General features: G+C 47.8%; 1 protein-coding gene across 1 annotated transcript; it reads left to right on the plus strand.

Moving 5' to 3' along the window:
• Positions 1 to 228: 228 nt before the first annotated feature.
• Positions 229 to 13,462, plus strand: RAB33A (RAB33A, member RAS oncogene family). The gene is made up of 2 exons (XM_033201439.1): positions 229 to 909; positions 12,878 to 13,462. Exons 1-2 carry the CDS (start codon positions 652 to 654, stop codon positions 13,331 to 13,333), a joined length of 714 nt encoding a protein of 237 aa, XP_033057330.1. The 5' UTR covers positions 229 to 651; the 3' UTR covers positions 13,334 to 13,462.
• The last annotated feature ends 1,222 nt before the right edge of the window (positions 13,463 to 14,684 follow it).

Below are 14,684 nucleotides of genomic sequence, written 5' to 3' on the forward strand. Positions count from 1 at the left end.
ACCCCATCCCTGCAGAGTTGCGTTGCTCCAGGGAGGCCGAAGTGATCCAGTGATGCCTTAGGGTGCAGCTCTTTGTCCTCCCCAGCTGCGCTCCCTGCCCGCTGATCCCGTGCGCTCCGAGCCAGTGGGGATGGGGAGCCCGAAACCTATGACATAAATGGGGGCAAGGAGAAAGAAGTCTATCCCGGGGTGGCGTGTGCTGTTGTCTCCACCCCCTCCCTTTCCTCCTGAGGCTTCTTCCCTCCGGTCGGTCTCGGGGGTCCAGGCAGGGGAGAGTGTGGGCCGAGGCGCGGCGGCGGCTGGAGCAGCGCCGTAGGGTCCTTCGCCAGAGCATCCGGTCCGAGGGCGCACACAGGCAGAAGGCTCGCTGCTCGTCCACTCTCCTCCCTCTCTCCTCCTCTCCCTGGCTTTTGTGTTGGTGCCTCCGAGCTGCAAGGGGGTGCGCTGGAGGAGGAGGAGGAGGGGGGCCCGGAGTGAGAGGCATCCTCTTCACGCGCGCGCGCACACGGTGCCGGCGCACGCACACACGGGCGGACCACACACGCGCGCACACACACACGCACAGAGCTCGCTCGCCTCGAGCGCACGAACGTGGACGTTCTCTTGTGTGGAGCCCTCGAGGGGGTTGGGCCCCGGTTCGGTCCGGGGGAGATGGCGCAGCCCATCCTGGGCCATGGGAGCCTGGAGCCCGCCTCGGCCGCTGGCCTGGCATCCCTGGAGCTTGACTCGTCGCTGGACCAGTACGTGCAGATTCGCATCTTCAAAATCATCGTGATTGGGGACTCCAACGTGGGCAAAACCTGCCTGACCTTCCGCTTCTGCGGGGGTACCTTCCCAGACAAGACTGAAGCCACCATCGGCGTGGACTTCAGGGAGAAGACCGTGGAAATCGAGGGCGAGAAGATCAAGGTGATCCAGGGGGTCAGGTCCGGGAAGGGAGGGACCTGGGAGGGGACCTCGCCCGAGGCATAGCTGTAGCGGTTGTCATCGTCCAGCGTCCAGCGCGTGGCGGTTTCGCCTCTTGCTGAGCTGAGGACCCTCGGCCCCTCCTCACCCCTTTTCACCTCTCTCAGCGGGGTCCCGTCCCCATATCACTCAGTTTTTTAGGGCGGTCGAGAATGGTTGCATTCTTACCCTTTGCTCCTGCCTGACAGGTCCTGCCAGGAAAAGCATGTTGGATCCTATCCTTGACCCCTAGCCCGAGCAGCAGCACCTGTGGGCAGAGGGAGGCAGGAGGCATCTCTGGGTCCTAGTCTGTGGGATGGATCCCAAAGCACTTTACACATCCTGATGTCTCTTCTACCGCTTGGGTGCCGATAGGCTGCAAAACCCCACTTCAGCTAAGCCTCAAGGCATTAGAGGGAAGGAAAGGATGGAAATCCACAGAGAATGAAAAAGCTGCTTTATTTTTTATAAATTGCAGTTTATAGTTAAGATTAGGGCTGAGTTGAGATGGGGGTGGAGTGAGGTGGTTCTGGCAGAAAGCCATGAGGCCTTTTAAAGAAATTGAGGCAGGGTCACCAGCCAGCCCTTTGTAATCAACAAAACTTGTTGTTGTTTTTTTTTTGTAACAGGCCCCCCGGAATGGTATTTTCTTTACTTGTCTGGGGTATCGAATACATGAACTGCTCCTTATTCATTCTGTTGGTATTGTCTTCAGAAGGTCTTTGTAAAAATGCAGTGACTTAAACGAGGGCCAGGGAAATGCTCAATCCTCCCCCTCCATGAGTTTATGTAATAGGCTAAGTGCAAATATTTGTCTGACCATTTGTGCTTACCTTTAATTCAGAAAAGGTAGAAACCTGATATGACACGAATATGTCAATGTGCAGGGCATGGAGGGAAGGAGGACATAACAAGGGCAACTTCCTGTGTCAGGGGAGCAGAGGGGGGCCTCTATAAAGGCAATGGAATCACTGAAGACAACTCTTCTAGGCTCACAGCTGGCCTTTCCTTGAGCGTATGGTTGGACCCTAGACAGAGTCAGGGGTGACAGTAAGCCTCCTTCTTGCTGGTCAAACGGCCAAAGTGACCACAAGGCCCCTCCTCTGAGTGACGTGGAAAGAAGGGTGAGTAACTGATGAAACACTTGAAACTGTGCAAGACTCCTGACTCCTTGATTATTAAAATGAACCTGTTCTAAAAATGGCTTCAGAAACTGGGCCAACGCACTAGATGTCAGGAAGATGGACAGCTCAGTACTGATAAGGGAGAGCCCCAGGATCAGGAAGATAGAACATTATTTTGAAATCGTGATCTTTTTTGCCCCTTGCATTTTGGAGGGGAATTGCTACATTTCCTTTTAAAGTCAAAGGCAGCATCTGTCTTTGTCCTTTCCTGGGGCTGTTGACATTTGCTTGGTTAAGACTTCCTCTAGTGTGTCTGGCTTCTTTAATGTAAGGCTATAAGATTCTAGAATTTCTAAAACATGCCTTTGTAATCCAAAGTAGAAATATCTTTGCGGATGGGCTCTTAAACCCTCAAAAACCTAATGCTCTCATTTGCTTAAAATCAAGTGCTACAGTGAGCCAAAGAGTTCCCTGGATTTAAAAGTGGGAAATAAGCCCATCTGAAATTTAAATGGAAAAAATGAAGTGTTTGGGAATCTAAAGAAGAAGGGAGGAGGAAGCTAGAAAGTGAGGGATGGGAGATGAACACGAGTGAAGAGTCACCACCCAGTGCCTCGGAGAATTTTTAAACCATTCCTTCTCTTCCAACACCCCAGTACTTAGCCAAACTGGACTTTACAGTCTCTGGCAAAGATTCCAGACTTTTTCCCAGAGGGCAGAGCCTGTGACAGTGTGACTCACTAGAAACAGAACTCAGCACAACACCACGTGCAGATAAGTGCTTAATACAGGCTTTTTTTGGGAAGATGATATTTTCAAGAGGACAAAGCCTTGTGACACTGCCCATGGAGGAGTCCTCTGAGGGCAGATTCCGAAGGAGCTCAGAGTGGCGTGTGAGAGTGGGGAGATGGTGACCCTGCTTCTTGTAAAGCTGCTGCAGTCTCAGGACCGGAGCTGGCAGGCGAGAGACCAGCATGTCTGTGGGAAGATGGCAGAGCCTGGCAGCTAGCACATGATCTAGATAGGAGAAGATTTGGCCTCACACTCTGGCTAGCCTGAAGTTGTTCAAGGAATACATGCCAAAGCCATGCTTGGAGATGACTGCCAAGGGCTTTGCCCTTTGGGAGAGAGAGAAAAGTCTGGTGTGACAGTCCAAGGTCTGGCCTACACCATGGCCAGCAATAGAAGGCTTTTGGACTGTAACATACCAGCCCTTGCAGGAGAGTGGTAGAGAGATCTTAGCCGGTTCTTCTCAGTCTAAGCAAGGGTGTGGCCTCTTCTGGGCTGCCTGCCTGTGTCCGGGGTAGCACATACATGAAACCTGCTAGGGACAACTGATTTGGTGTAGTTAGAGCCACGCTGTAATTAATTTTCAAGGCCATCCCTAGGGTATTGAAGCCCCATTTGCTGTCTCCAATCATTGTGTTCCCCACCCTCACCCATCAAAGCATTTACAATTGAGTCCTGGTGAACTCAATTGTATGAACACCAAGAAAAGCCTCCAATGAGTAGGCAATATAATAATAATAATAATAATAATAATAATAACTATGTATTGAATAAGCAAAGAGCCCAGGCTCGGCACTTTACGTGCATTATCTTATTTGCTCCTCACAGCAGCTTTATCAAATCAGCACTATTGTATCATTCCCATTTTATAGATAAGGAGACTGAGGCTAAGAGAGATGAAATAACCCAATGGCCTATGGATCTGAGCTTCAGTCTTTGACTCTTGAGACCAAGCACTTCGCCACCTCACTATCCTGCCTTTCCTGTTACAGGGCCACAATTTCAACCCAGATTCAGAGACCATACCCTTTACCACTGCATTCCACTCTACAGGGGAATATTCAGTCCCTTAGATTGGGGGAGTTTGACAGAGGGAGGTAGAATGTCATCAGCCAGTCTTGCTCTTTCTTGTAGGCCAGGGACTTAGGGTTATAGCCCAAGGCCCCAGGAGCCTTTCAGATGCCTCCTTCAATTTGTATACAGGACACGCGGAACTCAACTGGGTTTACTTTTTTTTTTTTTTTTTTTTGAGAGGGAGTTTCACTCTTGTTGCCCAAGCTGGAGTACAATGGCATGATCTCAGCTCACCGCAACCTCGTCTCCCGGGTTCAAGTGATTCTCTTGCCTCAGCCTCCCGAGTAGCTGGGATTACAGGCACCCACCACCATGCCCAACTAATTTTTATATTTTTAGTAGAGACGGGGTTTCACCATGTTGGCCAGGCTGGTCTCGAACTCCTGACCTCAGGTGATCCACCTGCCTCAGCCTCCCAAAGTGCTGGGATTACAGGCGGGAGCCCTGTGTTTACTTTTTGCACTTTGATTGTCTCAACTCAGGTGTGAAATGCAGAGAATGTTCAGAGATGAAAGAGACGTTACAGATTCTGTAATCCAGTGTCCTCCTCTTGCAGATAGGAAACTGAGACCTCCCTCAGAGAGGGAAAGTGACTTGCCCAAGATCACACAGGGCCAGGCCTAGAACTCAGGTCTGCCTAATTCCCTTTCTGGTCTTTCCACACATCATGCTGCCTGGCTTAGAGAGCACAAAATCCTCTCTCCAGCCTAGCTCCATGGTCCATCCAACCCACAAGGTTACCTATGACAAGAATTCAGAGGGACATCAGAAGAGATAGCTGACAATCTTTCCTGACATTAGCCTAGGAAGGTGGAGGTATCCCCCAACCCCAAAGGAAGAGTGGAACTTCCCTTAATGACTATGATGTGTCTGTCACCTACAGATGTAGCTAGATTTATTGAGTCTGTCTCCTAAATGCATTAGAAAATGCTGAATAGGGGTGTGTGTGTGTAGAGGGGGAGAGTATGTAGTAGAGGGGAGGCTAAGAAACTAATTTTTGAATCATTCTTTGTAAATTTGCATGGAAGCTGCACTTCTGTCTATAATAGTTTGGTTCCTCCCACAGGCTGGGCACTCCCTGTGCCCCAGCCCTGGGGACCAGATACACTGCAAGTCAGCTGTGGCTAAGGGCAGGTACAGTTCAGGACTGTGAATTTCTGTTCCTCTACTGATCACTGGGGGAAAAAAATACCTTCCTGTGTTACATTATCAAGTGGATGGAGGCTGAGCTAAGTGTTCGTTGGAAGCTGCCTGAAATCAGAATGACATCATGTCTTCCTTAGGGCTTCTGAGCTTCTATCTTCTGCCAGTTAGCTTAATGGTTAATTATCCATCAGTGTGAGTTTCTCTGTCTCCCTTGCTGCTTTTTCTGTGTGTGAGTTTCTCTTTGTCTCTGTCCCCTTTGCCATTCTCTGTGTCAGCTTTGTGTGTAGATCTTAGATGCAGATGGGACAGTCCAGCTAGTTGAAAACAGGTTTCTTTTAAACTTTTCCCATCATCCACTGGGGCGTGCTCCAAAGGTTACAGATGTATTTGTCTCCTTTTTTTTGCACTTCTACCCTCCCCCATCAGCCTCCAACAAAAGGACATTCATGCCTCATCTGTAGAAAGATGCCAGTTATGTTTCCAAGGGAAAAGAAATCCCCCTGTCAGCTAAGAGCACATGCAGGGGGTGGGGGGCTTGCTGAAGCTCACCCAGAAAATAGTTCAAAAGGTTAGATTTCTCTTTGGCAGTTCCCCACGCTGTGCCCCTCCATCCTCCTCTAGCACCTCATCAGTTCGGGCCTGCCCCCGGGCCACCCATGGCATGTTGCCAGCATTCCTCTCTCCTCCCCCTCCCCACTGGATGGCCTTTAGCTCTGTCTCACCTTCGAGAAGCCAAGCTTTCTATGATTTCCAGGATGAGAAACCAATGGATTCAAGGAACCATACCAACAGAAGAGGGCTTGATGGCCTTTCTGAGACCAGAGCAACAACTAATATTTGCAGAGTGCCTGACATTTTCCAAAAGTCCTTTCTCATGTGTTATTTCACTGGATCATCCCAGCAACCATAGGAGGATCAAGGTCCCATTGTAGAGGTGAGAAAAACAAGGCTCAGTTCAGGGAGATTAAAAGACTTGTCTGGCATTTACTCAGCTTCTGAGCAGAAGAGCTGGGATGCTTGCTGCCTTTCCAACAGTGCCTGCTCAAACTGTTGCCCATCTAGACTTAATGGTGGAGATTTCAGGCCATGAAAGAAGGGAGAGTGTATATTATGCACTGGGTCATGTACTTACAAGGACTACTAATCCTCATAGCATCCCTACCTTACTATTGTTATCATCACTTTCCAGATGAGGACACTGAAGACAGAGAAAGTAACTTACCTAAGGACACCTAACTTACCTAAGGGCACCTAACTTACCTAAGGACACCCAACAAGTCATTTACTAACATGACTTGGGCCAAGATCTGCACCCAAATTGATTTGACTTCACTATACTCCATTGGCCATCTGAGAGAAACAAGGATCTGGGGTACATGTATGTGGCTAAGAGGCAGTCTTCACCCCCGTACACTGTATGGATGTGGTGCCCACAGGAAAGGAGGAAAGGGTGAGAGGAGAGGCAGCTGCAAAAGAGGAAGGAGATGCGTTCACTGCTTGGCGGGGGCCAAGGTTTTATGAAGATGCTGAGAACAGGAACACCTAACTCTCAAACAAAATGAGATCACTGCTAGTCAAGGTGGCTCACACTTGTAATCCCAGCACTTTGGGAGGCCGAGGCAGGATAGTTGCTTGAGCCCGGGAGATCCAGACCAGCCTGGGCAACATAAGGAGGACTCCATCTCTACGAAATAAAAAAAAAATATATGAAAATTAGTTGGGTGTGCTGGTGCATGCTTGTAGTCCCAGCTACTCAGAAAGCTGAGGAGGGAGGATTGCTTGCGCCTAGGAGGTCGAGGCTGCAGTGAGCCATGATTGCACTGCTGCACTCCAGCCTAGGTGACACGATGAGATCTTGTCTGGAAAAAGAGAGAGAGAGAGAGAGAGAGAGAGACCAGGCGTGGTGGCTCACACCTAGAGTCCCAGCACTTTGGGAGGCCCAGGTGGGCAGATCACTTGAGCCCAGGAGTTTGAGACCAGCCTGGGCAACATGGGGAAACCCCATCTCTACAAAAAATACAAAAATTAGCCAGGTGTGGTGGTGCATGCCTGTAGTCCCAGCTACTCGGGAGGCCGAGGTGGGAGGATCACCTGAGTCTGGGGAAGTTGAGGCTGCAATGAGCTGAGATCATGCCACTGCACTCCAACCTGGGTGACTGAGTGAGACCCTGTCTGATGTTTTTGTTTGTTTGTTTGTTTGTTTGTTTGTTTTGAGACAGAGTCTCGCTCTGTAGCCCAGGCTGGAGTGCAGTGGTGCGATCTCAGCTCACCATAAGCTCCGCCTCCCGGGTTCACGCCATTCTCCTGCCTCAACCTCCCGAGTAGCTGGGACTAGGTGCCCACCATCACGCCCAGCTAATTTTTTGTATTTTTTAGTAGAGACGGGATTTCACCGTGTTAGCCAGGATGGTCTCGATCTCCTGACCTTGTGATCCACCCTCCTTGGCCTCCCAAAGTGCTGGGATTACAGGCGTGAGCCACCGCGCCGGCAACTTTTTTTTTTTAATGAGATCATTTCATGTGTTTAGGGAACCTGCCTGCTGTGATCTTCCTTTCTGATGCTTCTGAGGCCACACCACTGGTTCTTCTATTTTCTGCTGCGAGCAGCCTGCTTCCTGGCTCCCCTCTCACGACAGACACGTCTGCAAAGAACTCAGGGTGGGGTTTACAAAGAGCTGGAAGGGAGCAGTGCCTGCAGTTTAAATTTGGAGCCTCCAAATAAAAGCTTCAAGGCTCCCAATAGCATTGGAAAGACAGAGGAGGTCTCTAGCAGAGAGGGCCCTCCTGGCAGTTCCGGCAACTTGGGCGGCATACGCAATTATGAAGCCAAGGAAAAGCCAAATGGCCAACCTCACTCAGCCTCAAACACCTCACACACTCCCACCCGTGTTCCTGCTAGTGGCAGGTATTTTTAGAGTCCTGAGCTCATGGTGTTAAAGCATCTGCCACATGCCTGAGGGCTGGTAGGGATTCAGCTTTCTTCAGAGGCAAAAGGCAAGAGTGAAGACTGCTGGGGGGTGGGGTGGGGAGTGGGGATCAGGAGCCAAGTGGTAATGATATTCCTGGGCTATGCCTGCTGTCTTCCTACTGACCTCCATTCCTCCTGTGGTCTGTTCTCCCTTTCTTCCTGTTCAGAACACCACGGAGAGGTGGAAGAAACGAAAATCTTTTCTGTCTCTTGCTTGCAGAAGCAAATCAGTCTTTGAGGACTTATGTTTTTTCTGTGTGATCACAGTCAGACGTTCCCTCTGAAATCGCCTTGGCAGATATCTAGGATGCCAGACTGCTTGTAGTTTCAGTGGTTCAGGCCATCACTGCCTTTTGATAACGTGGCTGCTGCTGATAATGATGATGGTGACAACCTCAGTGACGAGTGTGGTCTGATGCAGAAAAAGACTGCTTACAGTCTTGCTGGAGAGATGCCAAGAGCACTGACGAGACAATTAGAAAACATAAATCTATTCGAAATGGTGTGATGCAGACTCAATGTGCAACAGAGATTCCTAAGAAAAGAAAATTGAAGGGAAGTTGGCGAAGGTTTGAGGAAGAAGCCAGAAGCATGAGCTTAACGTTGAAGAATGAGTGAGATTTGGATAGGGCAATGAGGGGGCAGCCGATTCTATAGGGGAGGAGTGGACTAGCATGACCCAAAGTACAGAGGAGGGAATCAACCAGGTGTGGCTGAGTAGCTTGAAACCAGGTTGGGAAGGGTGAAATTATGGCAGACAGAATTCCACATTTGGAATCCATGTGATGCCACATGCAGTAGAGGGCTACAGTAGTTTCCTGAAGAGGTGAATGGCATGCTGATACAAGCAGGGATTGAGGAAAACTGGTCAGAAAGTAGTATTCAGAGGTCGGGCATGGGGCTCACGCCTATAATCCCAGCACTTTCAGGGGCTGAGGCAGGTGGATCAGGATTGATTGGGCCTCCCAAAGTGCTGGGATTACAGGTGTGAGCCACCATGCCCAGCCTCCAATTTATTTATTTTTATTTACTTTTTATTTTTTATTTTGAGACGGAGTCTAGCTCTGTCACCCAAGCTGGAGTGCTGTGGCGCAATCTTGGCTCACTACAAGCTCCGCCTCCTGGGCTCACGCTATTCTCCTGCCTCAGCCTCCGGAGTAGCTGGAATTACAGGCACCTGCCACCACGCCCGGCTAATTTTTTTGTATTTTTTAGTAGAGACGAGGTTTCACCATGTTAGCCAGGATGGTCGCGATCTCCTGACCTTGTGATCCGCCCTCCTCAGCCTCCCAAAGTGCTGGGATTACAGGCGTGAGCCACCGTGCCCGGCCTCCAATTTATTTTTAAGTTCACTTTTTCGTTACCTATGGTCACGAGTTCGAGACCAGTCTGGCCAACATAGCAAAACCCGTCTCTACTAAAAATACAAAAATTAGCCAGGTGCAGTGGCACACGCCTGTAATCCTAGCTACTTGGGAGGCTGAGGCAGGAGAATTGCTTGAACCTGGGAGGTGGAGGTTGCAGTGAGCTGAGATTGCACCACTGCACTCCAGCCTGGGCAACAGAGCCACAGTCCATCTCAAAAAAAAAAAAAAAAAAGCAAGCAAGCAAGCAGTGTTCAAGAGACCCTGCGATGGAAACATCCACAATCCAAAATACTTTGCTCTAGTCCAGGAGTGAGGAGAGAGGAGTCTGGCCGAGGGCCGAGGGACACAGAAATCGGAATAGAAGAAGGGTTCAATCTGAAGGTCTTGCCAGAGGAACTTGGAAACCGTGTCAATAGAGGGAGATGACGGGGAGCCTGGACAATGAAAACTGATATTTGGAATGATGACTCTGGGGCCCTGTAAAATCTTCACTCAGCCGACAGATTCAATTATATTTACTAGATTATACTTACTGACTGCTAACTCCAAATAAAGGCTATACTTCGTTTTAAGAGCCATAGCAGTCAATTAGTGGCCATAATCAAATTTTCTTTGATAACTGAGAATTGTATAGGGCCTTGGGACCATCATTCTGAGCATGAATCTCCCTTGTCCAAGACGTTGGATATATAAAAGGAAATATATTGGGCTGAATGTATATCTCCTGGGAGTTTTGTCTTTGCATATGTTACAGATAGCAGTTTTTTTCTTCACAATTTGGCCTTTATCCCAAAAGCTGAGATACAGAAGAAAAATTCAGTGAATTAAGTTACCTTTTACATAACCAAAAAGTGAACTTAAAAATAAATTGGAGGCTGGGCATGGTGGCTCAGTCCTGTAATCCCAGCACCTTGGGAGGCTCAATCATTTGAGGTCAGGAGTTCAAGACCAGCTGGCCAACATGGTGAAACCCCTTCTCTACTAAAACTATAAAAATTAGCCGGCATGGTGGTGCAAGACTGTAGTCTCAGCTCCTCAGGAGGCTGAGGTAGTAGAATCTCTTGAACCTGGGATGCGGAGGTTGCAGTGAGCTGAGTTCGCACCACTGCACTCCAGCCTGGGCGGCAGAACAAGATTCCCATCTCAAAATAATAAATAAATAAATAAATAGGGTTTGAAGGTGAGATTTTAACACTAACTCTGTTTTCTTAAAAAGTAATGCAGGCTAGTGGCTCATGCGTGTAATCCCAGCACATTTTGAGGCCGAGGCAGGAGGATTGCTTGAGGCCAAGAGTAGTTCGAGACTAGCCTTGGCAACATAACAAGATCCTGTCTCTACAAAATATATATATATATATATATATGTTTTAAATAAAAAGTAATGCAATGCTGGGTGCAGTGGCTCACGACTGTAATCCCAACACTTTGGGAGGCCGAGGTGGGTGGATCGCCTGAGTTCAGGAGTTTGAGACCAGCCTGGCCAACATGGTGAAACCCCGTCTCTACTAAAAATACAAAAATTAGCTGGGCGTGGTGGCAGGCACCTGTAATCTCAGCTACTCGAGAGGCTGAGGCAGGAGAATTGCTTGAACTCGGGAGGTGGAGGTTGCAGTGAGCTGAGATCAAGCCATTGCACTCCAGCCTGGGCGACAAGAGGGAAACTCCATCTCAAAAACAAAAACAAAAACAAAAAACCAATAAACCCTGAAGTAATGCATACTTGCAGAAGAAAATAAGGAAAAATATTTTAAAAGAAGAAAATAAATATCACTATAGTCTCATTGCTGATAAATAGCCATTAATGTTCTGATGTGTACACTTCCAGTCTGTGCTTTGCATATATTTATGTTTAACATTAAAAAAAAAAATTGAGACCATAGCATATGAAAAATTTTGAGGCTGGGCGTGGTGTCTCATGCCTGTAATCTCAGCACTTTGGGAAGCCGAGGCAGGCAGATCACCTGAGGTCGGGAGTTCAAGACCAGCCTGACCAACGTAGAGAAACCCCATCTCTACTAAAAATACAAAATTAGCTGGGCGTGGTGGTGCATGCCTGTAATCCCAGCTACTCAGGAGTCTAAGGTGGGAGAATTGCTTGAACCCAGGTGGCAGAGATTGCAGTGAGCTGAGATCGTGCCATTTCACTGTAGCCCCAGCAACAGGAACGAAATTCTGTCTCAAAAAAAAAAGAAAAAAGAAAAAAAGAAAAGAAAAAAGAAAAATTCTGTATTCTGCATTTTCACTTACTTGTATTTTGTGAGCATTTCTCTTACAATTTAGTCTTTGAAAACATTATTTTTAATGGCTGCATAATATCCCACTGTACAGATATATTTTCATTTTTATTTATTCTTTTTGAGACGGAGTCTCACTGTGTCACCCAGGCTGGAGTGCAGTGGCACGATCTCAGCTCACTGCAACCACCGCCTCCTGGGTTCAAGCGATTCTCATGTCTCAGCCTCCCGAGTAGCTGGGACTGCAGGTATGCACCACCAGGCCTGGCTATGTTTTTGTTTTTTGTATTTTTAGTAGAGATGGAATTTCACCATGTTGGCCAGGCTGGTCTCAAACTCCTGACCTCAGGTGATCCACCCGCCTCGGCCTCCCAAAGTGCTGGGATTACAGGCATGAGCTACTGTGCCCGGCCCCACTGTATAGACATGAACTTTAGCTATTCCTTTTCTGGTGAGCATTTAGGTTTTTCCTCTTTTAAAAAAAATTCTAAATAACACTGTAAAATATTAGTACAAAATTTTGACCACATCCCTATTTCTTTTGTATAGATTTCTGGAAGTGAGATTTCAGGTCCTAAGAGTTATGAACATTTTTGAGGTTCTTGATAATATTGCCAAATTGCTCTCCAGAAAAGTTGACCAATTTACATCCAGTTTTTCAACTAAAAATCTTAAGATTTTTTTCAACTCAAAATTTTCAGTTAACAATCTTAAGAAAAACTTGACAAATCCTGAAACTTCTCTTTATGCTTTGATAAGTCCATTCTGCTCATCTGTCAAAGAACCACTTCCTGTGTCATGGCTTGTCACTCAATTTTTTTTTCTTTTTCTATTTTTTTTTTTTTTTTGTTTGAGATGAAGTGTCGCTCTTTTTGCCCAGGCTGGAGTGCAATGGCGTGATCTCGGCTCACTGCAACCTTCAATTCCCTGGTTCAAGTGATTCTCCTGCCTCAGCCTCCCCCGTAGCTGGGATTACAGGCACACGCCACCACGCCTGGCTAATTTTGTATTTTTAGTAGAGTCGAACTTTCTCCATGTGGGTCAGGCTGGTCTCGAATTCCCGACCTCAGGTGATCCGCCCGCCTCGGCCTCCCAAAGTGCTGGGATTACAGGCATGAGCCACTGCACCTGTCCTGTCACTTCATTTTTATAGTGCCACAAAACCATGTTTTCTCCTCTCTGTTCATGTTCCCTTTTCTGACTCCATCTCTGCGTTTTTGTATGTTCCAGGTTCAGGTGTGGGACACAGCAGGTCAGGAACGTTTCCGCAAAAGCATGGTCGAGCATTACTACCGCAATGTACATGCCGTGGTCTTCGTCTATGACGTCACCAAGATGACATCTTTCACCAACCTCAAAATGTGGATCCAAGAATGCAATGGGCATGCTGTGCCCCCACTAGTCCCCAAAGTGCTTGTGGGAAACAAGTGTGACTTGAGGGAACAGATCCAGGTGCCCTCCAACTTAGCCCTGAAATTTGCTGATGCCCACAACATGCTCTTGTTTGAGACATCGGCCAAGGACCCCAAAGAGAGCCAGAACGTGGAGTCGATTTTCATGTGCCTGGCTTGCCGATTGAAGGCCCAGAAATCCCTGCTGTATCGTGATGCTGAGAGGCAGCAGGGGAAGGTGCAGAAACTGGAGTTCCCACAGGAAGCTAACAGTAAAGCTTCCTGTCCTTGTTGAAACCAAACGGTGTAAATACAAGATAAATTATCACTGGAGTTTTTCTTTCCCTTTTTTCTGTGCCTGCATAATGCTGACACCTGCTTGTTTCCATACAAATTGATATCAAAATAAAATTTGTATAGATTATCACATGGCTTTTTGTCTTGCTTTCCTCCAAGACATTCCTGATTGTGATGAGTGGAACAGGCAGTTTGTCTTACTAGAGTAATATTCCCCATGCCAGTGGCACACTCCCTGCCAGCTTTCTAGGCTCTCTGAAATTCTCATCATTTGAGTCAATTCTTCAGGACTAATTCATTCTCTCACTCAGTGTAATCAGTGGGCAGAAACACCCGGTGGGGTTGGGGCACAGGCCAGATATGTTTTTCTAGAGAGCAAGTACAGGCAGAGTGATATAGAGAAGTCTTGAAAGGAGATGTGGACTCATTGGTATTTCCTAGGTTCCCTATATGCGCCTTGAATGCCCAGATAGACTACTCTCTCCGTATTTTCCAGTTTAAAAATAAAAAGTATGGCCGGACACAGTGACTCGCGCCCGTAATACCAAGACTTTGGGAAGCTGAGGCGGGCAGATCACTTAAGGTAGGAGTTCGAGACCAGCCTGGCCAACATGGCGAAAACCCGTATCTACTAATAATACAAAAATTAGCCAGGCATGGTGGCACATGCCTGTAATCCCAGCTACTTAAGGGCTGAGGCAGGAGAATAACTTGAACCCGTGAGGTGGAGGTTGCAGGGAGCCCAGATTGTGCCACTGAGCTCCAGCCTGGGTGACAGAGTGAAACCGTGTCAAAAAAAAAAAAAGGGACAGTTTGTTCAATGGGCCCGATTACTTCCAGAATAGTTAGATTCTGCTTCCTAATTTTCATCAATCAGTCTTGAACCCTAAGGCTGTTCCCACTGTGACCCCCACCCCCACCCTTTCTTGGATAGGCAGGGCTCAAGCAACAAATATCTATCATGTCCCTAGGCCTTTGCTAGGTGCTAGGGAAGAAATGTTACAAAAGGATACGTTCCCTATGTTCAGAGACCCTATGATCTAGTTGCAGGAACTATGTACACACTGAAACTACATGCAAACAAAAACTAGACAACATTACCAAGTGTGAGGTTGTGCCATGGGAAGTGAGAGCATTATATATTCAATATCAGGGAGGGCTCACAGGAAAATACTTAGATTTGTTTTGTATGTTAACTAACGTGTAAGGTTTAGATTGGTAAAGAAGAGGGGAGAAGAGTGGGCAAAATCAGGGGGGCAGGAATGACCTTGGAAGTTGGAAGAGAGGACAACTGGGGATCTGGCCCAAGGAGAGCTGAACAGCGCTAGTGGGAGCTGAGATTGGGGAGG

Source organism: Trachypithecus francoisi, unplaced genomic scaffold (genome assembly GCF_009764315.1).
Source record: "Trachypithecus francoisi isolate TF-2019V2 unplaced genomic scaffold, Tfra_2.0 Lachesis_group6, whole genome shotgun sequence".
NCBI classification, from domain to species: domain Eukaryota; kingdom Metazoa; phylum Chordata; class Mammalia; order Primates; family Cercopithecidae; genus Trachypithecus; species Trachypithecus francoisi.